Source organism: Manis pentadactyla, chromosome 9 (assembly GCF_030020395.1).
Source record: "Manis pentadactyla isolate mManPen7 chromosome 9, mManPen7.hap1, whole genome shotgun sequence".
NCBI lineage: Eukaryota > Metazoa > Chordata > Mammalia > Pholidota > Manidae > Manis > Manis pentadactyla.
In genome coordinates, this window is record NC_080027.1 from 43,607,488 (window position 1) to 43,632,191 (window position 24,704).

Sequence of the window (24,704 nt, forward strand, 5' to 3'; positions counted from 1 at the left end):
TTTATTCTTTTCTGTTTTTGCCTACAATAGTATTTTGAAAATGTCTTTAACCCTAATTAGGTGTGCACTACTGTTTTTAAGGTTGATATATGCTCGTTTCATTGAGATAAAATCAGACGAACTGGGAAACTTAATTATAGAAAGATTATGATCCCAAACCAAACTCCTAAACCATCTAATCTAGATTGTTGTTCTTTTTTGATGAAGTCAGTAACTTGACATTTGATGAGCCTATTGAGCATATGCAGTGTATTTTTGTGTTCAGTCCCTGTTCTCTCATTACCATCTTCAGATTCCTACAACTTGTCAGAAATGACTCAAGCTTTCCTTGTAGCTGAAATTACCCATCAAACTTGTTTCTCACAAAATTTCGCCAGGATCCTACCTTTAATCTGCTGGCTCTTCACAGAGTACACAATGGGGTTCATCAGAGGGGGAACCAGAAGGAGGGTGTCAGCTATGATGACCTTAGTAACTGGAGAGACCTTTTTGGCACGGCGGTGCAGGGCAGCCAAGGTGACAACAGGCACATAGAAGATGAGCACAGCACAGAAGTGGGAGATACAAGTGTTGAGGACCTTGAGGCGGCCCTTGTGAGAGGCGATACCTAGAACAACTTTCAGGATCAGCATATATGACACAGAAATGCAGACCAAGACTAACATAGCTGTTAGGGCCACACATAGTCCATAAATGATGTTGATCCTGTTGTCAGAACAGGCCAGCTTCATGACATCCTGGTGGAGGCAGTAGGAGTGGGATAGAAGGCTTTTCTTACAGTATCTCAGCCTCTTTAGAATAAAGGGGAAAGGGAGGATAAGCAAAAGACACAGTATAGCAAATGCAAGGCCGATTTTAATAATTCTGGCACTAGTCAGGATGGAGGTGTATCTAAGAGGGTTGTAGATGGCTATAAAGCGATCGATAGACATGATAAGCAGAACTGATGACTCCATAGCTGAGAACCCGTGAATGAAAAACTCTTGGGCAAAGCAGGCATCAGGGGAAATTTCAGTGGCATTGAACAGAAAGACTCTCAGCGTGGTGGGAAGGGAGGAGATGATCAGGCCCAGGTCAGAAATGGCCAGCATGGAGAGGAAATAGTACATGGGCTCATGCAGAGAGGTCTCTGTTTTTATGAAAAAGAGGATGGTGCAGTTTCCCAGGATGGCAATGAGGTACATGAGGCAAATGGGGATGGAGATCCAAATGTGAGCATGCTCCATCCCTGGGATCCCGATGAGGAAGAAGGTAGAGATTTCCACTTCAGAGGTGTTCAGGACTGACATTGCAGGAATGTGAGGGAATCAGGACGTGGGTCTCAGAAGAACATACCTGCAATAGCATAGAGTAACTACATGTGCATGCTTTAGTAATCTCATTGGTATGTGCCTTGGCATGGTAGCTATTTTCCTACAACAATTCTTAGGACTAAAGCAATATATTTTATAATATATAAATAGGAGTAATATCAGGAACCACATAAGTAGGACACAAATAGTAACATGGAAGCACATTAATCTGCACAAGTAATCCGCAGGAAATGGATATATTTTAAAAGCTTGTTCTGGACTTATCCTATAAAAATAAACCAGGAAATTTCACAATGTCTATTTCCTATATTTTTTAAGGTGTGGTTCTTTTAAGATTGAAACTTACATGAATAAATATGGAGTCAAATAAAGACATCACTTATAATTGCATTTTTAGTTTTTGAAGAACGTCAAACTTTAAGAAACACTATTCTTTTAAAAATTGGGCTAAAGAGCTGGATATCTACATCCAAAAGAATGAACTCAGATGCCTACTAACATCTTACACCAAAATCATCTCAAAATATATCACAGACATGTGGTCAAGAGCTAACAATAAAGGTCTTAGCAGGAAACAAGGTGGTAAATATTTGTGACCCAGAGTTAAGCAATGAATTCTTAGATGACACCAAAAGGTCAAACAGAAAAATGTATGTGTAAATTGGACTTCATCAAAACTAAAAACTTCTGTGATTCAAATGGCATCACCACAAAGATGACAGTATTTCCCAATCATATGTCTGTTCATGTCCTGTTCTCATAAAAGCAATATTATTGAAGATAATATTTTCACATCATTAAAAAACTGTAATTGCAAAGTGTTAAAAAGGCATACTGTAAATAAATACAAAGTTAAAAAATATGCTTTGCTGTCATACCAATTATTGATTATTAGGAAATTGATATTATTCTCTAAAGTAGCATCCAGTCAACTGCTCATTATACTGCCTTGATCTCTTTTGTCATCTCAGAAGTTGTTCATTTCTTTTGCATATAATTAGCTCATATTTCTTCTATTGATTCTTTTCTCACCATTTTTAATGTTCATAATACTTTTTTCAATTCCTCTATATATGTGAAACAAACTATATATACAACAAAAAACTATATGTTGAATATATATATTGTCTTATATCTTTTGTTTGATTGCATCTTTTTTCTCTTGCATGCTTTCTCTTGTATCTAATTTTCAATCCATAAATGTTTGCTACTGTGTTTCTGAGCTTCTACTTCTGTGGCCATTTCTCTGTTGATATTTTGAATTGATTTCCCTGAGTTATACCATATCCCTATCAGTTGAATTATTTGCTTAGCTTGCTCTCTTTCTCTGAGTTGGTTATAAAGAGTGTAATGATAAACCTATCTACAGTAAAATAAAGTTTGAAGTCGATGGACATGAAATAATAGGATAACTAACAGAATATACGGGAATTTCTGGATGCAATTTTAAGAAAAATAAAAAGCTTACTAGCAGTTGATTGGTTAGCTATTTCATTCAACATTGGAAGTCACTCACCACTTGTATCAAAAGACACCACATGTGTACCCACTTGTTACAAAATGCCTTTGTGAAAGGTGTAAGATTTGTCTGTCTGTAACATAAATTTGAGTATTTGTCTTCTCTTAAGAGATCTCAGAAAGATGCCCCACTGTCTAACACCTTGACTGAAATACAAATCCTCACCTCTCCTCAGTAAGGCTATGCACACTTCCAGCCTCCAGAACATCTTTATTCCCCCATTTAAGTCATCTGTTTCTGACAGACAGATCTATTAGCCCCTAAACACTTGTACCATATAGCATTCTGCTTCCATTCTGTTACTTCAGAAAATTATCTGAAATGAAGTGTGCATTCATCAGTAAAAAGCAGTAATATGTTTGAATGATATATACCTTTTAAATAATAGCATAAATTATTTTCCTTTAATAAAGTGGAACCTAAGACAGGTTGGACTTTTGCAATATTTACCACACAAGCAACACCTGTTGTTTCAGTTGCTTGGAATGCTGTTTTATTTATTTATGTTATTGTTTATTTCTACTCTGTCTACATGGTAAATGCAGATTAATCCTGTAACCCTCGGTCAAAATCTAACTCAGGAATGAGAGTTCTGGTAAGTGAGTGTTTAGTGGCCTCTCCGTGATATAATTGTTACTTTTACTGGTGCCTCTAGCTTCATGGTATCTCATATAAGCAGATGCCATTTGACATACACTGACATCACTGGATTAATGAAAAGTTATACCCTCACTTTGGAGGCCTCTACATGGAAATCAAATGATTAAATGGAATTTATACAAAACTCACATTCACAACATTACTTAAAATCCATGAACTCTTGACTTTTTGTTAGAAATCATAAGGTTGTGTTCTTATTTACCAAGAGAGGAAAAACATAAAGCAAATATTTAAGCCTAATAAGAAGCACCCTGAGTTAGGACAGACTACGGAAAAGGAACTCCTGTGTGTCACCATTGTCTTCTCACTGATGCCTGCTGCGAACCAGCGGTCTTGCATATCTGCACCCAGAAATGATTTACACTAACACTAAGGCAGTAATTCCACCAGTCAGCAAACATGCCACTCAAGAGCCCGGCCCAAGTACCTGCCTTGTTTGAATTTCTTTCTGTGTCGGTCAGTGCTTTTGGCCGCACGCTTGGTTGATTGCCATTGTGTGGCAGGACTCTGGGCTTCTACCACGCATTTACAGAATTGCTGGGCTTTTTACATGGCCAGCGTAATCACCTGGCAACCACAGCTCACAGGAACTATGTGAATTTTTGCTTGAGCTGGTACAAAGGCAACTGGAGCTATTAACATCAGGGAACTTACAGTAAGTTGGTAAGTCACTGGACCCACATATCCCAGTAAAGACACGGAGGTGATATGTAGTCACCAGAACTTCCCTGCTGTGAAGGCACAACCGTTTATCCTGACCTGCAGGACCTAGTCCTGACTCCTTGATGCTTTCCTCTTGGCCCAGAGAACTTTGGGGATTCCAGCTCAGCAGGTAGTACTCAGGGGAAAACAGAAAATTCCTGGTAGGTGAGCCCTCAAAGGGGATGGAGCCAAGGAGACTCATCCAACCTCCTGAAAATGGGAAGAACTAATCCTCTGAGGAAAACATCCCTTAGTCCCCTTCTGCTCCCTCAGGCAGAATTATGTTCTTCTGTTCTATCACTGAGAGCACCACGTGAAGCATCTGAGAGCAGTTACATAACGTATGATAACTATGCTTTTATGTGTCTGCCTCCTCCTCTAGCCTTTATTCCCTGAAACTTGTAGGTGTTTCCTTCTACAAACAGAGAAAGTTTTGAAAATTCATTTTCATCTAACATCTTCAAGGCCAGTAGTTTTCAACAAGGTCTGCACATCAGACTTCACTATGAAGTTCCATAAAAATAGATTTCTCATTCTACTCCAGAGCCACTAATATTTTTACTGCATATTCTCAGTATATTCTTAATATTTTGTAGTGTATCATTATCTATGATCATTATGTTATGCACTGATTTTTTTCTACTGAAAAATTATGCTCAACCATTTTGATACATGAGATATAAAATTCTGTGCCCTTGAAAATAGACTTTATCATTATTTTTATTGACACTTTGTTGAAACTCTTTTTTAAAAACTAATTCTATTATTATCTTGTGTGGTATGCCACAGAATCAAACAAGTTTTCTTGTCAGTTTTATTATTCATGTTATCCTCTTTTGTCACACATTTTACATTTGATAGTATCAATAATAAATTAAGCATGGTCATTATCAGATAGGTTTAATTGTTTTAAGTTAGCTTAACAGTATTAAAATACAGTGTGTGGGTATGTGTTTGTGAGATATTCATCTTTCAGTGCACTTTAGTCACTGCTAATCATGCCTGAGTTAATTAGAGCCCTTTGCTTTTTCCTAAATTGACATATTAATTTTATTTTTTTAGAATTATACATTGACAATTTATTTAATCAAATTATGGTAGTGCTTCTGTGGCTGTGGATTCATTTATATAGCTTGTTGTGTGGAGAGGCAGAAGAGAGAACAGAGGTGGGAAACATAGTTATCAGGGTAGCACAACACCATGCCATCTACTATGTTGTTACTGATAAATTAAACCAGTAATTTGAACTTAATGAATCTGTTGAGTATACACAGTATATATGTATATATCAGTCTATTATTTCATTGTCTTTCTTGGATCCCTACATTGTACAAAAACCTCCCAGTGAGCTGGGCATTCATTGCAGCTGAATTTTCCCATCAACCTTTCTTCTCATATAATTTTGCCAAGATCCGATTTCGAATCTGCTGGCTCTTCACAGAGTACACAATGGGGTTCATTAGAGGAGGAACCAGAAGGAAGGTATCAGCTATGATGACCCTAATAACTGGGGAATCCTTATTGGCAAGGCGATGGAGGGCAGCCAAGGTGACAATAGGCACATAGAAGATGAGCACAGCACAAAAGTGGGAGATACAAGTGTTGAGGACCTTGAGGCGGCCCTTGTGTGAGGAGATGCCCAGAACAACTTTCAGGATCAGCATATATGACACAGAAATGCACAATAAGTTTAGCATAGCCATTAGAGCCACAAACAGTCCATAGATGACATTGAGCCTGTTGTCAGAGCAGGCCAGCTTCATGACATCCTGGTGGAGGCAGTAGGAGTGGGATAGAAGGCTTTTCCTACAGTATCTCAGTCTCTTTAGAGTAAAGGGGAAAGAGAGGATAAGCAAAAGACACAGTGTAGCAAATGCAAGGCCGATTTTAATAATTCTGGCACTAGTCAGGATGGAGGTGTATCTAAGAGGGTTGTAGATGGCTATAAAGCGATCGATAGACATGATAAGAAGAACTAATGACTCCATAGCTGAGAATCCATGAATGAAAAACTCTTGGGCAAAGCAGGCATCAGGGGAAATTCCAGTGGCATTGAACAGGAAGACTCTCAGCATGGTGGGAAGGGAGGAGATGGTCAGGCCCAGGTCAGAAACGGCCAGCATGGAGAGGAAATAGTACATGGGCTCATGCAGAGATGTCTCTGTTTTTATGAAAAAGAGGATGGTGCAGTTTCCCAGGATGGTAACGAGGTATGTGAGGCAAATGGGGATGGAGATCCAAATGTGAGCATGCTCCATCCCTGGGATCCCGATGAGAAAGAAGGTAGAGATTTCCACTTCTGAGGTGTTAAGGACTGACATCGCAGGAATGTGAGGGCATCAGGACATGGGTGTCAGAAGAGCTTATTCAATGGCCTGAATTAATTTGCTTATATGTATGTTTGTTTAGGTGTTTATTTATTCATTTGGTCAGTAGAAATCTTGTGATCCTCTACAATACTTATTAGGACTAAAACAAAACAATTTATAAAATATAGAGAGGAATAATATCATGTCACATATAATTAGGATAACAAGAAAAACATGAATATAATTTTATATCACATATATTCATCCATATATGTACTTTTGATGTTTCTTTAGCCCCAGTACACAGGAAAGAAACAGAAACTTTCTCAGGTCTATTTCTTAGAGCATATTAGGATAGTAATCTCTGATAATGTGGAAACTGTATGTAGGTTCAAATCAAGAACATCACACTACATTTGCAGTTGCTTAGTATTTGGCCTTTGTCATATTCTTTTCAAAATTATGATAGGAAAATTTGATATTGATATTCAAATGAATGTATTTGGACTCCTACCTCATCCCATAGAGAAAGAAACTATATCAAAATATAATATAAACTTATATAACAAACCTAAAATTGTAAAGGTATTTAAAAGAAACATGGTAAACCTTCGTGAACTTGTGTTAAGGAATGGCTTTGTGTGGCACCAAAAATACAAAGAAAAAGAGGAAAAAAATCAGAAATTGGAGTTTAAAAAAATTGTGTTTCAAGGATATCATCAAGTGAGGCAACAGACAACCCACTGAATGAGAGAAAATATTTGCAGATCATGTATCTGGATGTGCATCCAGAATTTAGAAAGAATCCTTACAACACCTTACAAAGATGTAAAAGATCATTGGGGAAATGTAGGTCAAAACCACAGTGAGATAACATTTCATACTGATTGGCTGTTTAATAAATATCAAAAGAACAAACAATAACAAATGTTGGCAAGGATTTAAAGAAATTGAACCTTTGTACATTGCTGATGGATTCATAAAATTGTGTGCCAACCTTGGGAAGCAGCTTGGCAGTCTCTCAAAGTGTTAAGCATAGAGTTTCCATATTACCCAGAAATTCCACACTTAGATATACTTCTAAGAGAAGTAAAGATATATATTTTAAAAACAAAACCAAGCCTCATACACAGCCTCATACACAGCCCAATTTTCCATCAACTGATGGATGAATAAACAAGCTGTTCTGCATTCATGCCATGGAGTATTATTTGGCTATAAAAATGAAGTACTGAGACATGTTACAGCAGGCACAATCCTTGGCAACATTATGCTACGTGTAAGAAGACAGTCACAAAAGACCACGTATTATCTTATTTCATGTTTATGTGACATTCAGAATAGTCGTTCATAGAAACACAAAGTATATTAGTGGTTTTCAGGGGCCTTGACCTTTCAAGGTGAAGGGTCAAGTGGTAGTGACGAATAGTGGATAAGGGATTTCTTCTTGGGTTTTTGAAAATAGCAATGACAGTTGTAGAGTTCTATGAATATACTAAAGCCCATTGAACCGCATAATTGAAAACTGAATAGGTGAAGGGAATAAAGAGCTGCAAATTTTCAGTTAAAAAAAGTAAGTCATGGATATCAAAGTACAGAATAGGGAATATAGTCAACAGTATGGTGACTGATGGTAACTATGCTTACATGGTGAGCATTTTGTATGTAATTATTGAATCAGTATATTGTACACCTGAAACTAATAGCTGTATGCAACTACTCTTCAGTTAAAAAAATTTGCACTTCATGCTATGTGAATTAAGTCTCAGTAAAGCTGTTATATAAGTTTATCTAAAATACTTACCTTTATTATTCTTTTAAATGTAAAATTTGCAATATGAAAATAGCACTTTTTAGGAAGAGTTACCAAATACTTGGTATTTCATCCCTGTAACTGGGGTACAAAGTAGACTAGTCTGAATAATGTCTAGGGAAATTTGAGGATAATTGAGATGGCTAGCCAACCGCTTTAGGTTCAAAGGTACATGACTTTAGGCGCCAAATATGATAAATGAAATAGGAATGCCAACCCGGGTCATTTTAGAAAAGATCCTTCTGAGGCACTGAGGACATGGGTTGAGGAATGAAGATGGTCAACTAAAACCTCAGAGTGGCAGTGAGAGATCCTCCAGAAGAGTCTATGAAGGTTGCAGAGGTGTCCTGAAGAAAGAGGTAGCCTTAAATAGCCCAGACATGGGAAGCCTGAAGCTATTTTTTAACAAGGCTAGTCAAATAAAAACTCCTGTCTCCAATTTTTTCCCCTCTATTCCTGTACTCCAGCATCTGAAAGATCATCAGCTGGACAGAGGGAGAAGTGGTGAGGGAGAGAGGGTTACGAGGACAAACATCATCTCTTCCCCCCTGGAGAAAGTGCTATTTGCAACTCACCTTGGCCTGGGAAAAGGGAGAAATCTCACTTTTGACTGAGGATGGAAGCAGTTCATTAAACATTTTAATTATTGGTTGTATTTTTTTTAAGTTAAATTGCCATAAATACTTTCTCTTACCTAAAGATTACCTGAAATGTCTGGTACTGTTCCAGTTTATATAAAACATCCAGGAATGGACGACCTACATTACAAAAGTCAAAAAATGACAGGAGAAGTTACAATAAACAATACTTTTTTTTTCATGAAACCCCATAATTCCTACTTATTGTTATGTTAGAGAAGCATATCTGAACTAGAGCAGAACAAAAACATGTATTTGTAGTTGTCCAATTTAGGATTTTATAAATTACCTGGAAAATTTATAGTATTAGAGAGTTATAGTAGAACCACACTTAATATTTTACATGTGTTTGATTACATATATTCTCTGGGGTGCTAAATACAATGCTTTTTATAATCATAATGGAGTCACAGATTGGGAGTTTAAAATTCACACTTATTGTAGAATACACCCTGTGATTTGGTAAGGGCATAGGAGTTTTAGATGTAGAGAAATGCTGCCTTCCTAAAAAGGAATTTTTGACTCCCATTAGGAAAACAATGTGGATATTTTCTGTGGAGTGAACAGAAAATAGAAAAAATATGGAACTAAACACTTATCATAATGATCACAATGTAATCATTTATAGAGACCCCCCAAGTTGAGGGTACAACTTTTCATTCATTCAGTGAATATCAGTGTATATCAAAATGATATATGATTGTATAGGATACTATAAGCTAGAGGCAGGAGGGAAGGCAGCCACATTATCAACAAAAGCACACTATGAACTGAGCTACTATTATTCTCATTACTGAATTAGCTCTTGATCTGAAGTTTGTGGATTCATTTCATGAGGTAGGCAGGGCTAAAACAGACAAGCAAACAACAGCAACAAGAATCAATAACTGGCATGCCAACTAGGAGAAACCACGGGTGCTGCTCAAGCTTTATAATATTCAAAATATCAAATCTGTCCAAGGTTCCCTATTTAAAATAAAAATATTACACTATTACATAAAAGATATGCATCCTTGAAAGAAATGATTACTTTGCATAGCTCACTGAACTCTTGCATTTCAAATCATCTTCTGAAGTAATAACATGGAACCTGGAAGCGTTATTGTGTGTGTGTTTAGGGGCTAATCAATCCACCTGGTAGTAAAAGGACTTAAGTTGGGGAGTAGGGCTGTCTAAGAGGCTGGAAGTGTGTGTTCCTGGCAGGGGACAGGGCAGGGCTTTGCATGTCTTGCAAGGTATCTGACTTTGGGAAGTGGAGGTCATTCTGATTTTCTTGAGAGAAGATAGAAATACTAAAATAACATTATGGGAAGACAAATCTGGCACCTGGCACAAAGGCACTTCGTAACAGCTGTGTACACATTTGATACTTGTGGCGAGTGCCTTCCAAGCATGAATGGAATAGCCAATCAATCAATTACTCATGAGATGATTTTCTTTCTGCCTGCTAATTGCATTTAAAATTTGAACAAATCCACCCCTACATGATTTATTAAAATCCATGAACTTATAGATAGCTTTTTGTTTGAACAATATGTTTGCTTTCTTGTTTATCAAAAAAGGAAATATAAAGATATAAAACTAATTAGAAGGATGCTAAGTTAGAACAGACAATGGAGACAGAAACTCCAAGTGGACCTCTTGTTCTTTGGACTGATGTGCACCGTGAATCCATATGTGTACCAAGAAACAACTTACAGTAACACGTAAGGCAATATTTTATCCTTGGAAAACATACCACCCCAGAGCTGGTTCCAGATATCTGGCTGTGAATTTCTTTCTATGCTCAGACGGTAACTCTGGCCTACAGCCTACTTGGTTTTCATGATTTCCCAGGACTATGAACCTTCACCAATGTTTCTACAGAAAATGTTGGACTTTTTATAGGATCAGGCTATTAAAATCCATCCTAATCACTGGAAAACCACATCAGACAGCTAATATAAAAAATGCTTGCTTGAGCTGGTGCAAAGGTAGGTGTGAACATCTGGAAACTTACCAGTAAGTTGGTAGGTAGGTCACTGGACCCCATGTCATTGTAAAAAGGAACTGGAGGTGGCATGCAGTTATCAGTTTAACTGCCATGTAGGCACAACAATTCATCCTAACCTGTAGAATTTAGCTCTCCCTGATGCTTTCCCAAAGGTCCAGAAAGCTCTGTAAATTCCAGCTCAGCAGGCTGGAGGAAGAGGAAATTCCCTGTAGGTGAGCCCTCAAAGGGGATGGAGCCAAGGAGACTCACCCAACCTCCTGCAAATGGGAAGAACTAATCCTTTGAGGAAAACACTGCTCAGGCCTCTTCTGCTCCCTCTGGCAGAATTATGCTCTTCTGTTCTATCAGGGAGAGCACCATGTGAAGCATCTTAGAGCAGTTTCATGGTGTATGATACCTATGCCTTTATGTGTCTGCCTCCTCCTCTAGATTTTATTCCTTTAAACTTGTAGGTGTTTTCTTCTACAAATTGAGAAAGTTTTGAAAATTAATTTTCATCTAACATCTTCAAGGCCAGTAGTTTTCAACCAGGAATACATATCAGACCTCATGATACAGTTTTATAAAATTTAGATTTCTACTACAGAGTCACTGATCTGCTTTACTATATATAGTTGGTACAGAGTTGGTATTTTCTTGTATATTGTGTATATTGTATATTAAGTGTGTATATTGTTTTCCATGGCTATTGTTATATATCAATATTGTTTCCACTGTAAAAATTATGCTTATTCATTTTTATATATAGATGTAATATTCGCTGTCCTTAAATATAGGCTATATTATTACCATTAGAGACATTTTGTTTAAAACTTCTTTTTTTGGTAATGGCTTTATTATCTTGTTTTGCATGCCAAGGAAACAACCAAATTTACTTGTCAGTTACATAATTTTTTATCAATTCCCAGCAAATTTCTTACATTTGAATGGTAAAAATAATAAATTGACAATGGCCATTTTAAGATAAATTTATCCTCCCTTACGTTAGCTTAATGATCCTTAAACAATAGATAGTTTTTGTTTGACTGATAAATTCATCAAGTTTCTGCAACAAGCAACAGGCCAGAGTTTTGTCTTCAACAGAGAAGGACTCTGCTACAGTCCATGGTGAAGGACTACACCAAGTACATTAAACTTCAAAGAATAGACTCTTGGGTAATTTTCAGATTATTCCAGTGAGCTTAGTAGTGATTTCCAGGACTCTTTTTAGTCACTAGATAGCTAGGTTCAGGAGACAACCCTGGATCCAGTGGAATAAAACTTAATTGCATAGGACTGAATGAATGGATTAGTAACATTTCATTGTACATGTTTAGAATATTGTTGATGTTTTATGTCCTGTTTTCTGAATATATAATGAGGCTTTTCTTTTTCTGTTAAGCTATTTCCAACTCATAATTATCTAGTAGACTCTGATTTTGTTAACTGAAATGAAACATTTTGTTATAGCTGATTCTCATCGAATCGTCAGAGTTCAGAAACTCTCGAGTGTCTTTGCTTTTCATGGCATGTTATTTGCATATGTATGATAAGAACCTGTCCTCTTTTAAACCAGGATGCGATTTGAAAAATTGGTTATGTAGCCAGGGCCTTTCCTAGAATGTCATATTTGAGAATGTTGCTCATTTAATCAAGTATGACTGGTTGCTTTTAAGGAACTAAAGCTGACTTTATAGAGTTTGTGCTGACAAAACCATCCTATGTAAATTAGCCTGTTACTTGACTTACAGTCTAGCCCTTAGAGGTAGTAGGAAGTGATTTCCACAGTAAGCCAAATCCTGGGGCTTGGGGGAGAGTTTGAGAAAAGAAAATATTGCCAAAATATATAGATGCTTGAAGGATGGAGACAGGTTCTTAGTTATAGCTCCCTATCTTAGATATAGCATATAATGGCAGCTTTTAAAAATCCAGTCTGAGATTCTGTATGGAAATCTCCAGTATTGCAAACTTCAGAAGACCCATCTGATAAATTAACATTCTTTCTGCATGTGTGTAAATAATGAGGTCAAATCTAACAAGGTTAGCTTTATCTTGTGATCAAGAATAATCCTTCTTTGAAATTTTATTCTATTAAAATGGGGCACACTAGAGGGAAAAGTGTGTGCCCCAGTGAAAAACTATGAATTGTTTAGAGCACACCCTAGTGGATTATCTGACTCTGATTATGTGGGGATTTTATGTTTTCACAGCTTTTCAGCTGTTTTCCAACTCTGTTAAGTTGTAGATACTAATAGCAATCAAAGTAACTCAGGGTGGTAGTAATCATGCATATAAATTCCTTCCAACTAGTATGTGTCCCACTAGTATGTGTTCCACAAGGTAGAAGAAGGCATATTTATATTCATTTGCAAATTAATGTCAACATTCCTATCTAGAAGTATTATCTTTTATATGGAGTCCCTTTGAATTGGTTGTATCATTTGCAAGGATCTGTCATTAAAATGAGTTAAATAAGATGGTTAATGGATGTTCATTTTACCTCTGTATAAAAAAAAATTACAACTTGTGTTTTTATCTTTTTTGCAAATTTTCTTTTTCTTGTGAATTAGTCTTCAGAAGGGTTTACATTCCTGCACGGGAGAGACACAAATCACATACAGTATGATGAGTTATGGCATTAGGTAGAACTCCCATAGAAACATGGAAGAAGGAAACTTTCTGCCATGCATAACTTATAAAGTGATATTTTAAAGCTCAGGAAGGAAATATTGAAATGAATGAATGAATGAAATTTGTACCATTTTATACCCTCTGCCTGTGTACATATTTGTGTCATTGGATCCATGTGTGCCAGTCACTGCCCATTTCAACTTCAGTTGAATAAAAGGGAAAACTATGTGTTGAAGAGGGAGATTTTTAAAGAAGAGGCAATCTTCTGTCACTTCTGATCACTATCCAGTTGTCATATAAATGTATACTGTTAATTTTCAAATAAACACACAGAATAATACTTTAAACATGATGAACATAGCAAGCATATGTCATGTTCATAAGGCTAATAAAGCAAGCTGGGTGAAAGTGGAACCATAGACGTTTTATGTTTCTGTAAAAGCTCTAATCCTAAATCCTAAATCCTAAACCAACAAATCTGCAAGGCTGATCTTTAATGTTAATAAACATATTGAGAGATGATATCATCATAATATATGGTATGATTCCTTATTGATTCTTTCTGCTTGTTCTATGTCATTTACTGATTGGGTTTTCACTGTAGTTCAGAATCCCTGTCAGCCGTGTTTCTGACACAGCTTCCCTAAGACCAAATTTCTTATCTGCTGGCTCTTTACACAGTATACAATGGGGTTCATCAATGGAGGTACCAAAAGGAACACATCAGCCATGAGGATCCTAATGATTGGGGAACTGTGCTTGGCAGACCGGTAAATAACAGCTAGGGACATAATGGGCACATAGAAGATGAGCACAGCACAGATGTGGGAAATGCATGTATTGAGGACCTTAAGCCTTTCCCTCTGTGATGCTATGCTCAACACTGCTTTCAGTATCAGCACGTAGGACATAAAAATAAATGTTAAGTCTAGGATACCTGTGAGAGCCACAAATAAGCCATAGATGACATTGACCCTGTTGTCAGAACAGGCCAGCTTCATGACATCCTGATGGAGGCAGTAGGAGTGGGAAAGGAGATTCTTCTTACAGTATCTTAGATATTTTAGAGTGACAGGGAAAGGGAGGATCAACAAAACATTTTTGAGAGAAAAAGCAAGCCCAATTTTGGTGACTCTGGCACTAGACAGGATGGAGGTGTATCTCAAAGGATTGCAGATGGCAATAAAGCGATCAAAAGACATGATGAGAAGTACTGATGACTCCATAGCTGAGAATCCATGAATGAAAAACTCTTGAGCGATACAGGCATCAGGGGAAATTTCTGGAGCATTGAACAAGAATATCCTTAGCATGGTAGGGAGAGAGGAGAGAGACAATCCCAGGTCAGAGAGAGCCAACATGGAAAGAAAGTAATACATGGGTTCATGCAGAGAAGGCTCTGTTTTTATAAAAAACAAAATGGTAGAGTTCCCCAGGATGGCAATGAGATATGTGAGGCAAATGGGGATGGAGACCCAAATGTGAGCATGTTCCAACCCTGGGATCCCAATCAGGAAGAAGGTAGAGATTGCCACTTCAGAAATGTTGAAAGTGGACATGCCAGGTATAGGAGGGAATCAAGATGAGAGGCTCAGGAGAGGCTTTCTGCACGTAGAAGGACTCAAATGCTTGACTCTATTCTTTTGCGATCATTGAAGGCTTGTGAACCCAAGTGATAAATGCATAATTCTTAGATACAAATCTAAATGAAGAAAAATAGAGAAGTAGAGAAGTAAACATCAATAACCAGCAAAAAAAATGAATACTGAGATAAGAGGAAAACAATTGATATCAAAGTTGAATCTTACAACAAATACAGATTATTAAAGATATAAATTCTTTGCAAGGACTGTTTGGTCAACTAAGAAAATGATACAGGTCCTTATTTTCCAGTTCAAGAACTGGAGACTTTTTAGTTGTTTATATTTTTTTAATGTAAATAAATCTATGTACTGTTAACAATTTTTTTTAAATGTCAAAGAATCAACATAAACTTCAGAGACAAGTAATATATTTTTATATAATGTCCTTTAATGTAAATATGCATTTTATTTTCCTTTTTCCCATCTCCTTGTATGTCTCTCATAAATACTCAGTTTTCTCCATAGAAGATTTTACATATTTTGTAAAATTTATTTTTAGAATCCTTATGATGCTGTTGCTATTATTTATAGGATCATTTATTCTCTATTATTTTTCTATTTTTCTTAATGATAACTCATCATTAACTTATTTTGCCTGACACAGTATTTTCAACCTAAAAATCTATTTCTTCACTTTTGATTACCTTCTGCCATTATAACTTTCAACATTGCCTATTCAGCAATATATCTAGTTGGAAAATTTTGAACTTCTCAGTCCAACTTCCCAGTTAGTTTGCTTCATATCTCCAAACTCCTCATCTGTCTCTGTTGCATTTTGGTGCATTCCTTAGCACTGCCTTCTCACTTACTAATTCTGTCATTCGTATCTGGTATCAAATGTATTCCAACTATTGGGTTGTATTTCAATTACTCTATTTTTCTTTTCTAATGAAGGTTATTTTAATAACATTCAGTTTCAACTTATATCTATCAATCCCCACATAATTCTTCATTCATTTTATTATTATTATGCTGCCTTTAAATTTGAGGACCTTAACAATGTCTACTTCAAAATTCGTTTTAAGTGGCTTTACCTTTTGTTTTCTTGTTAGTGAGTATACTTACTGTTGAAATTGTAGAACTTCTTTCTCCGTGTTAATCTTCAAATTTGTTTTGGAATTTTGCTTGTAATCTCATTTTGAGTGGAAATTTCCTTGATTGGTGATTTATTTTGTTCATGTCCCATGATTACATGTGGTAGGTGGCTTTTCCTCACTCCTGAAGTGTGTCAATTGTACCAAGTCTTTATGGTTAAAGGATCTTGTTTCCAAGGAGAGCTCAGTACAGTTTTGCCCATTTCTTTTCCCCAGTGATCTCAAGACCTATGATGATAGCTGTGGTAACATGTGGGTTGAAAGCTTCATGTCCCAAGCAGAGTACCATAGGGTCCAAGGGTAGGCTGCCCCAAAACGTGCCATTTTGGCATATTGATTGGAGAAACAATCTGTGCAAGAGGGCTACCTGACCCTCCCCTGTACCCCATGAAACCAGGAAATAAATCGCCCATGGGAAAGTTACCCTTCCTGCACCAGGAGGTAGAGAGACATCTTATCACCAAACTGAGGAAATTAAGAGCTGAGAAGGCTGCATAAACAAATCTTGTTACTTTTTTAAAAAACTAATTTAGTGCCCTTCTCTAAATGCTGTTTAGAATTCCTTACTAATTGAAGGTCCCAAACATAAATTTTCTTTGTCCTATCAATTTCTCATAGATTTATTGTCTCTGTCTAAGATGTATAAAAACTCCCTGCTCTGGTCATTTCTTTGGGTGTCAATTTCATTATTGGGCCTCTGTGCACACATAATGTAACTTGGGTATTTTTCTTTTGTTAGTCTGTCTCATGCCAGTTTGATTCTTAGACCAGTGAGAAGAACCTTGAAGGGTAAAGGAGAATTCCTCCTCTGCATGGCACCTCAGACTGGCCCCTGGTCAAACACTGAGTAGTGTCATGCTGAGTCTCACACAGGCACAGAGCTGCCAACCACCGATAACGTTTCTAGACCAGAAGCCAGGTTTTTGTATGTTCAACTTCAACAAAGAATTATGTGTTTTTACTCTGCATCCCATCTCTCTCTCTCTCTATCATCTGTCTATTATGTGTTCTCTGTTTGTCTCTCTAAGGAGCGTGGTAATGTCTTCATCGTTTTTATATTGTGTCTATTGTATAATGTTTGGTGGAGAGTGGAAGTTGATATATCTGATTTGGCTCCCTACACTACATAAAATCTTCATACATCTTAGAAATATAACCTGTTAGAACTTAGGTTCAGAAAAAATTATCTTATTTAGAATTATTTGATCATGTGCCCTTTGAAAAATCATAAATTCATGTTCTAATTAATTCAGTAATACAGTAGAGCTAGTTGCAGGTTTCACCATCAGTCCTTGTCATGAGGGGTTTGATAATCTCTCCAAGATCTGAGATATTTAGGCAGCTTCTTAGTAATATTAGGTCACTATTTTTATTTTGACTTTTATCTTCAACTGTTTTGCTACTGTATGATCCTGTTGCCATGACGGAGAATTCTTAAAAGTTCATGTCCCTTTCTTCTCAACTATTTCATTTCTGCAGGTTTTCTCTCCTGCAATCTCAAACTAATCACTGCAATCCACCCTCAGTTTCTGAGGTTTCTGAACTACTTCTTATCATGTCCTGTATTTATACTGCTTTCTGAATAGATTTTCTGGACTGAGCCCCATCTCCTGTTTCCCATAGTTATATTTCTCTGCCCAAACTACTTCCATTTCTGGGTTGTCTGTAAATATTGTAGTGACATTGATTCCCCTTAAAAATTAGATGTCTACATTTATCGTGGTGAGCACTTAGTAATGCATATAATTGTTGACTCACTATATTGTACATCTAAACCCAATATAATTGAGTATGTTTCAATTTTTAAAAATTCAGCCAAGTTTGAAAAAGAGCAAGATGTCAAGGAGACAGATGATTAAAAAGAAATGCATAGGTATGTTTATTGCAGCACTTTTTATAATAGCCAAGATATGGAAGCAACCTAAGTGCCCATCAGTAGATGAATGGATAAAGAAGAGCTGGTACATATGCACAATGGAATACTATTCAGCCATAAGAAGAAAACAAATCCTACCATTTGCAACAATGTGGATGGAGCTGGAGGACATTATGCTCAGTGAAATAAGCCAGGTGGAGAAAGACAAGTGCCAAATGGTTTCCCTCATTTGTGGAGTATAACAATGAAGCAAAACTGAAGGAACAAAACAGCAGCAGACTCAGACTCCAAGAATGAACTAGTGGTTACCAAAGGGGAGGGGATTGGGAGGGCAGGTGGGGAGGGAGGTAGAAGGGGATTGAGGGGTATTATGTTTAGTACACATGGTGTGGGGGATCACGGGGAAGACAGTGTAGCACAGAGAAGGCAAATAGTGAATCTGTGGCATCTTACTACACTGATGGACAGTGGCTGCATTGGGGTATGGGTGGGGACTTGATCATATGGGTAAATGTAGTAACCACATTGTTTTTTCATGTGAAAGCTTCATAAGAGTGTATATTGATAATACCTTAATTAAAAAAAAAAGAAATGCATAGGAATTTCTGGACTATATAATAAATAATGTACATAAAAATGGAGGAGGGGCACAAAACTACTTAGCACCTGTAAGGTATTTTGTTCACCTTATGGTTTGGAAAATTCTCATTTCTAGGAAGGCAATGAATAAACTGTTGTTACTGTGACTAATACCACTGTGATATCTGCCTATCTGCACCCTAATCCAGTTATGTCCATTACAACTACCGGCTGTCCATTAGACCTAAGTGTTTCACAATTTGCAAAATTGCTTCTGATGCTCATCTGAAAGTGGTGACATAAATGTTCAATAAGAAACAGGAGTTTTATTCCAACAGGGATTGTGCAAGAGTTTTGCTTGGTTGGTCTGTGTAACCATACAGTTGAGTTATGGGAAGTTGTTTCCCTACAGGATGGATGACGTGCAAGTATGTTTAATGTTACATTTGTTGAGTTAGGTGAGATGTTTGTGAAGAATGTTTTGCTGCCTGGGTCCCTCTTCTGCCTGGCTTGTCTGTTAAACACACATATTCCGTCTTTATGTCTTCAGCCTTCCCTGTCAATGTCTCCACTCCCACTTCAAGCCATTCCTCTTTGGTCCTCTGACATTCTCCTCCTGGATGTTATCTCCAAAACTTCTCTCAAACTTCATATTGGTTGCCAATAACTTGATATGTTTTGACATATAGTAATCCCTTTAATAACTCTGAAACTTTTGATCAGTTTAAGCATTATAAGATGGGTTATAAATCACTGTGCACCAAATCCTATTAATAACATTGTGTCCATATCAGTTACCTCAATAGAATAACAATTATTTGCTTGCTGATTAATCAAGAAAAAAGAGTAATGAGAAAATTTTCAACTAGCACATTATTTATTCTTCATTATCAACCTTTACTTCTGAACTACTAAAAAAGAGTATCTCTCTCTTTAGAAAATTGTATGCTTCTTGGGAAAAGCTATTTTATTTGCTTTGAAGTGTGACATTTTTAGAGAGTCTAGAGGAAACCAGAATGTGTGGTACAGATTTTCCACTACACTGTTTTAATCTCAGAAGAACCTACTCAGCCTTGTTCTCTAGTTTGCAAAACTGTAAAATCATGCAGTTTAAGTAAAGGGATACAGACTTTCTTCCAAGGATGGAGTTAGAATAAAGTTGATTTTTTATGTGGAAGTCTTTTAATAAATTTATAAATTGTTTATCAGTTCTTCATGTTAAAAGTAGGGCAATGTTTAATGTAGTCAGGATGGTGCTATTGGGACTTTTTCAGGTCTGGAGCATATCCTGAGATTGAAGCAGGTATTAAAAAGTAAAATCATAACATCTTTGTAGGAATAAGGTACACATCTTAATGTTCTTGATTAATAAGATCCACAGCTAGAACATGAGCGTTTTCAGGTACTTACCCAGTTGTTGGCCACGGCATTTACACTTTGGGGTCAAAAAAGGGATGAACCCAGGGTGAAGCCACCCAGTCCTAGTTGTTAGGCACAGGGTTGATCATGACACTTTGATTCCAGTCCAACCTTGAGGCTTTTTTAGTATAACAGGTCTCTGGAGATAAGAGCTTAGGAGTCTATAACCAGAGGGACTAAAAAGCCCACAGATAAGTCCTTATAAATTATTTCAAGGAGAGTTTAGCTGAATTCCCTTTATGCATATAAGTTAGTCACTTATGGTTAATGACCTATGAGGATCTCCTGCGTCAAGCAGAATTAATTGCTCACTCACTGCAATTTCAGGGCACCCAGATGCAGCCCTTCTGGAGCACTTGTCATGTTTTATTTTCTAGGATATTATGTCTGCACTGTAAGTGAGTTTTCAGATTCAGTTTTGCTACTTGCTGATAAATGCAACGTGTGCCTTATAAAATGTATGATGTCAGTCTTCTTTTCATGTTCAAGAGCATTTGAACTTCTTTTTTAGAGGCCAGTCAAGTATGTCCTTTTAAAAGCAGCTCAATTATTAGTTTGTGGTCAGGTTTTTTATATTACAGAATATAGCCTTTTATTGTGATGTGCATGCAAATATATTTTTCCTCTTGTGTCATTTGTATTTATCTTTGTAAAGATGGTTCCATTGCTTTTTTTTATTCAAACACGGAGGTGAATGTTTGCATGCAGTTTATGTGGACAGTGCTCTCACTTTGTCTGTGGGGAAAGAATGAAACAGAACCAAGAGAGGGAGAAGTTGAACTCCATCCAGTTTTAACAGAGGCTACATTCAATCCTGCAGAGCTCTCTGGAACTAAGATGACCCTTTAGAATTGCCCTGAATTGAAGAAAGGACCTGAGCATTTTTAAACCACCTGTTGACTGGTCATTGGCTGTGGTCTTCCCACAAAGAGTAGATATGACCTTGGGTAAAGTGTCTCTGTTCAGAAGAGAACAGTGCTCAAGAAGGACTCAAATAATATTGTCATCTGTAATAATGCCAGTAGAGGAATGCTTGCTTTGTGCCAGAAAGACAAGGAGGTCTGGGTGACACAGCACAGTGTCAACTTTAGTTCACCCCCTGCATACTTGGATCCATGTACTTCAGTCACACATTCTGAAAGCTGCTTCTCCATGAGTCATATATGTGTATTTTTTAAATTAGGAACTGACAAGAAGATGGCTAGTGGGATTATCTACAGCTCCTTACAACTACAAATGTCCTGAGGCCACAACTGTTAACACATTATTTCTCTCCTCTACTATCCATTTTTGATTCCTGCCTCTCTCAGCTAGCACTTCATCCTTGGCCACCATAATTTCTCAAACTGTGGCTTTTACAATTGTCTATTTACTATCTGTTTTGTCCATTTGAGCTTCTATAACAAATATACCATAAACTCAATGGCTTAAACAAGAAACATATATTTCTCACAATTCTGGAGATTGAGACATCCAAGATCCAAGTGTTGGTAGACTGGGTATCTGGGAAGGACCTGCTTCCTGGTTCATAGCTAGCAGACGTTTTGTTAATGTATTACATGGCAGAAAGAGGACTAGAAAGTTCTTTAGAGTCTCTTTTATAAGGTTACTAATCACCCTCTCAGTGTCGCCACATGCTAATACCATCAGATTGAGGATTAGAATTATAACATACAAATTTTCAGAAGACACAAATATTCAGTCTGTTGCACCATCAAATCCATGCAAGTATGAAGGGATGCCCAAGGATCCCCTAATACCAAGAATATTCTTACTTGGTGCATTAGTCATGTTCTCCATAGAAACAACCAATGAGATTTATATTTATTAGATGTTTATTAAAAGGAATTCACTCACATAATCATGGAGGCTGAGAAGTCCTAAGATCCACAGCCAGCAAGCAAGCTGGAGACCCAGGAGGTCTGGCAGTGTGGTTCCAGACCAAGACCAAGGCCCAAGAATCACGGAGTCAGTAGTGTAAGTTCTAGTCCAAGAGCAAGCAATTTCAAGACCCAAGAAGAGCCAGTGGTTCAGGTGGAGTCCAAAATAAGGAAAAGACCTATGTCCCAGCTCAAGGTAGGCAGGCAGGAGGGGTTTTCCCTTACTCCCAGGAGGATCAGTCATTTTTTCTATTTAGGCCTCCAGCTGGTTGGATGAGGGCCACCCACAATAGGGAAGGCAATACATTGCTGTATTTTGAAAATGCTTTTTCTCCTGCCAGCAAGGTAGTTTACTCAGAAGGAGCTGGGAAACAATTTGTACTCGCTGGAAAAGGTTATGGGTATAAGCCAGACTTCTCAGCCCCAGGCATCAGATGGGAACAATGAAAAGGGTGAAAGTACAGGTGGGAAGGGGAGCCAACAGGGGCTCCTGTTTTTCTCATAGCTCTTCATTTGTAAAATAAAATGTAAAATTTGCTGTTCTTGAAAACTGGTTGAAATTATAGCTTCTCCATTCCTGTTATGTTCAATACCCCCGACATCTAACTGCTCAAAAAGTATGAGCCTCAGACAAATAGCACTGGTATTACCTAGGAGCTTGTTAGGAATTCAAAATATTAGGTCATCAAAAACCTACTGAACCGGAATCTGTATGTTTAACAACATCCCCAGGTGATTCATATCCACATCCACATCACTTTCTAAGAAACACTGCTAAACTTCCAACAGGTACTTCTTATCTGTGGCTGAATTGTTAATAAGTCACTCATTTACTTAGGTAAGCTAGGCCTTAGCATCTGGCACTCATTTACTTGAGTAGTGGGTCAGTCTTACAGGTAGCTGGTCATCTGAGTCTGCCCCATCAGATTGCATGGTGCACCCTGGGAATGCCCGCAATGTGTGGCCCCCAAGGGGTGCAGCAATCTCTTTGAAATCAACAGTCCAGTTCAGTGATTAAATGTTCTGCCTTCAGAGTAAAACACTCTGTCACTTCTATACATCCCTTTGAGCATTGTGATTGTCATGATACAAAAGCCTCATTTTCTTAAATATAAGATGAAAAGTAACAAAACTCCTACTTCACAAATGGTTGTGTTGATGAAGCGAGATAGTGTATTCTTGACACAGTACACATACTTATTTTTATGATTATTGTATGTCTGTGTGAATGCAATAGTAATTACAAAGCAGCTCTTGTCAATTGTGATTTACTGTATAGCAGACTCAGCGTTCCCATCTCCACTACCGTCATATTATATGAAGATGATTACTTTCCTTAATTTACTGATAAAGAGGAAAAGGCTTATAGTGTTGAAAATTTGCTTAAAGCAGATCAGCTTTTTTATTTTATTTTGTTTTGTTTTGTTTTGTTTTGTTTTGTTAGCAGATCAGCTTTTAAAGAGCAGAGTTAACATTCATACCCATACCTGTGTGATTTCAAAGGCTATTAGCTGAAACCTTATGCTGTGTATATATATTTCTGTGTGTCTTGCCAGTGGGTTTCAGCCCCAGGCAAGTCCGCTATGGATTCAGTGTGACCAAAGAAAATGACAGCAAAACATTCTTGGGGTGAAAGGGTTATACTCAACTTTATTTCCAGGTGGCAGGTCAGTCACTAAAATCCCATTCACTCAGAGCAAGTCTGCATGCAGCGAGCCAGTCTCTGCCTCTGGACCCCTCTGTCTGCACAGACGTCCTGCATAGCCATCCTCTGGGCCTCTCTGCCTGCACAGCCGTCCCTCACAGTCGTCCCACACATCCATCATCTGGGCCTCTCTGCACAGTCATCCCACACAGCTGTCCTCTGGGCCTCTGTCCTCTGCGCTGCCACCACTCCAGCCTCTGCTCTGCTCTCCTGCAGCCATGCAGCCCTGCCACCATGTCGCACCCAGGGCACTGGGTGGAGCTCTTTTTATAGAGTCAACAGCCATGTATTGCCCACAGGTATGCAGTGAGCTAGTCAACCAGGGCCAGGTGAGAATCCTGGCCACAGGAACCCTCATTTTATCCACACTGTGTCTCTCTCAACTTACTATCAATGATTTATTTTCTAAAACATGTTTTTGGCAACTTTCTCTTCCTGTGTATTCCAAAATATCTCCTATATGGGTCTCATATTTTTCATATTCTGATCTGGATCTTCACTATAGTGGATCTCCTCTTCCACAATTTCTTTCTCTCTTGTTCTTTTAGCTTCTGAGGCAAAGTAGTAGTTGTCTGTGACTAGGAAAGAAATGGTTATATAGGTAAAGCTGTAATAAATTATTCCTGGGTCTCTGTTTTTCGTTTTTTTTCCCCTCCATTTTTTAAATAATAAAAGCCTCTAACCTGAGGTATACCAGTGTTTCCTTGGCCAAGACTATGGGCAAATATCCTGAGCACCATCAGGTGTAAAATAAACATGCAAGTAAGTCCCATGGCTGCTTTCATCGCCCTGGCAGGCTGACCACTCTGTCAACCCAGAAGGGGCAATGACGACACCGACCGATTCAAAGAAAGGACAGGCTAGCAGTGTGAGTCACTGGACGCTGCCGGCCTGGCTATAAAGGCCCCAAGGCCAATGTTAGGTGCATGGATTCAGGCAGAGGGACAAAGG

At 37.7% G+C, this 24,704-nt stretch overlaps 3 protein-coding genes across 3 annotated transcripts; all 3 read right to left on the bottom strand.

The window, feature by feature from the left end:
• Positions 1–347: 347 nt before the first annotated feature.
• LOC118912160 (olfactory receptor 51A4-like) lies at positions 348–1,289 on the bottom strand. Its single transcript, XM_036884958.2, has one exon. It carries the CDS (start codon positions 1,287–1,289, stop codon positions 348–350), a length of 942 nt encoding a protein of 313 aa, XP_036740853.2.
• Positions 1,290–5,573: 4,284 nt separating this feature from the next.
• Positions 5,574–6,515, bottom strand: LOC118912164 (olfactory receptor 51A7-like). Its single transcript, XM_036884961.2, has one exon. The coding sequence runs from the start codon at positions 6,513–6,515 to the stop codon at positions 5,574–5,576; it is 942 nt and encodes a 313-aa protein (XP_036740856.2).
• Positions 6,516–13,526: 7,011 nt separating this feature from the next.
• On the bottom strand, positions 13,527–15,252 carry LOC118912121 (olfactory receptor 51A4-like). The gene has a single exon (XM_036884919.2). It carries the CDS (start codon positions 15,114–15,116, stop codon positions 14,175–14,177), a length of 942 nt encoding a protein of 313 aa, XP_036740814.2. The 5' UTR covers positions 15,117–15,252; the 3' UTR covers positions 13,527–14,174.
• Between the last annotated feature and the right edge of the window lie 9,452 nt (positions 15,253–24,704).

Excerpts from the sequence above, each read along its gene's own strand:
- LOC118912121 (XM_036884919.2), bottom strand. The coding sequence starts at position 15,116 with ATGTCCACTTTCAACATTTCTGAAGTGGCAATCTCTACCTTCTTCCTG.
- LOC118912164 (XM_036884961.2), bottom strand. The coding sequence starts at position 6,515 with ATGTCAGTCCTTAACACCTCAGAAGTGGAAATCTCTACCTTCTTTCTC.
- LOC118912160 (XM_036884958.2), bottom strand. The coding sequence starts at position 1,289 with ATGTCAGTCCTGAACACCTCTGAAGTGGAAATCTCTACCTTCTTCCTC.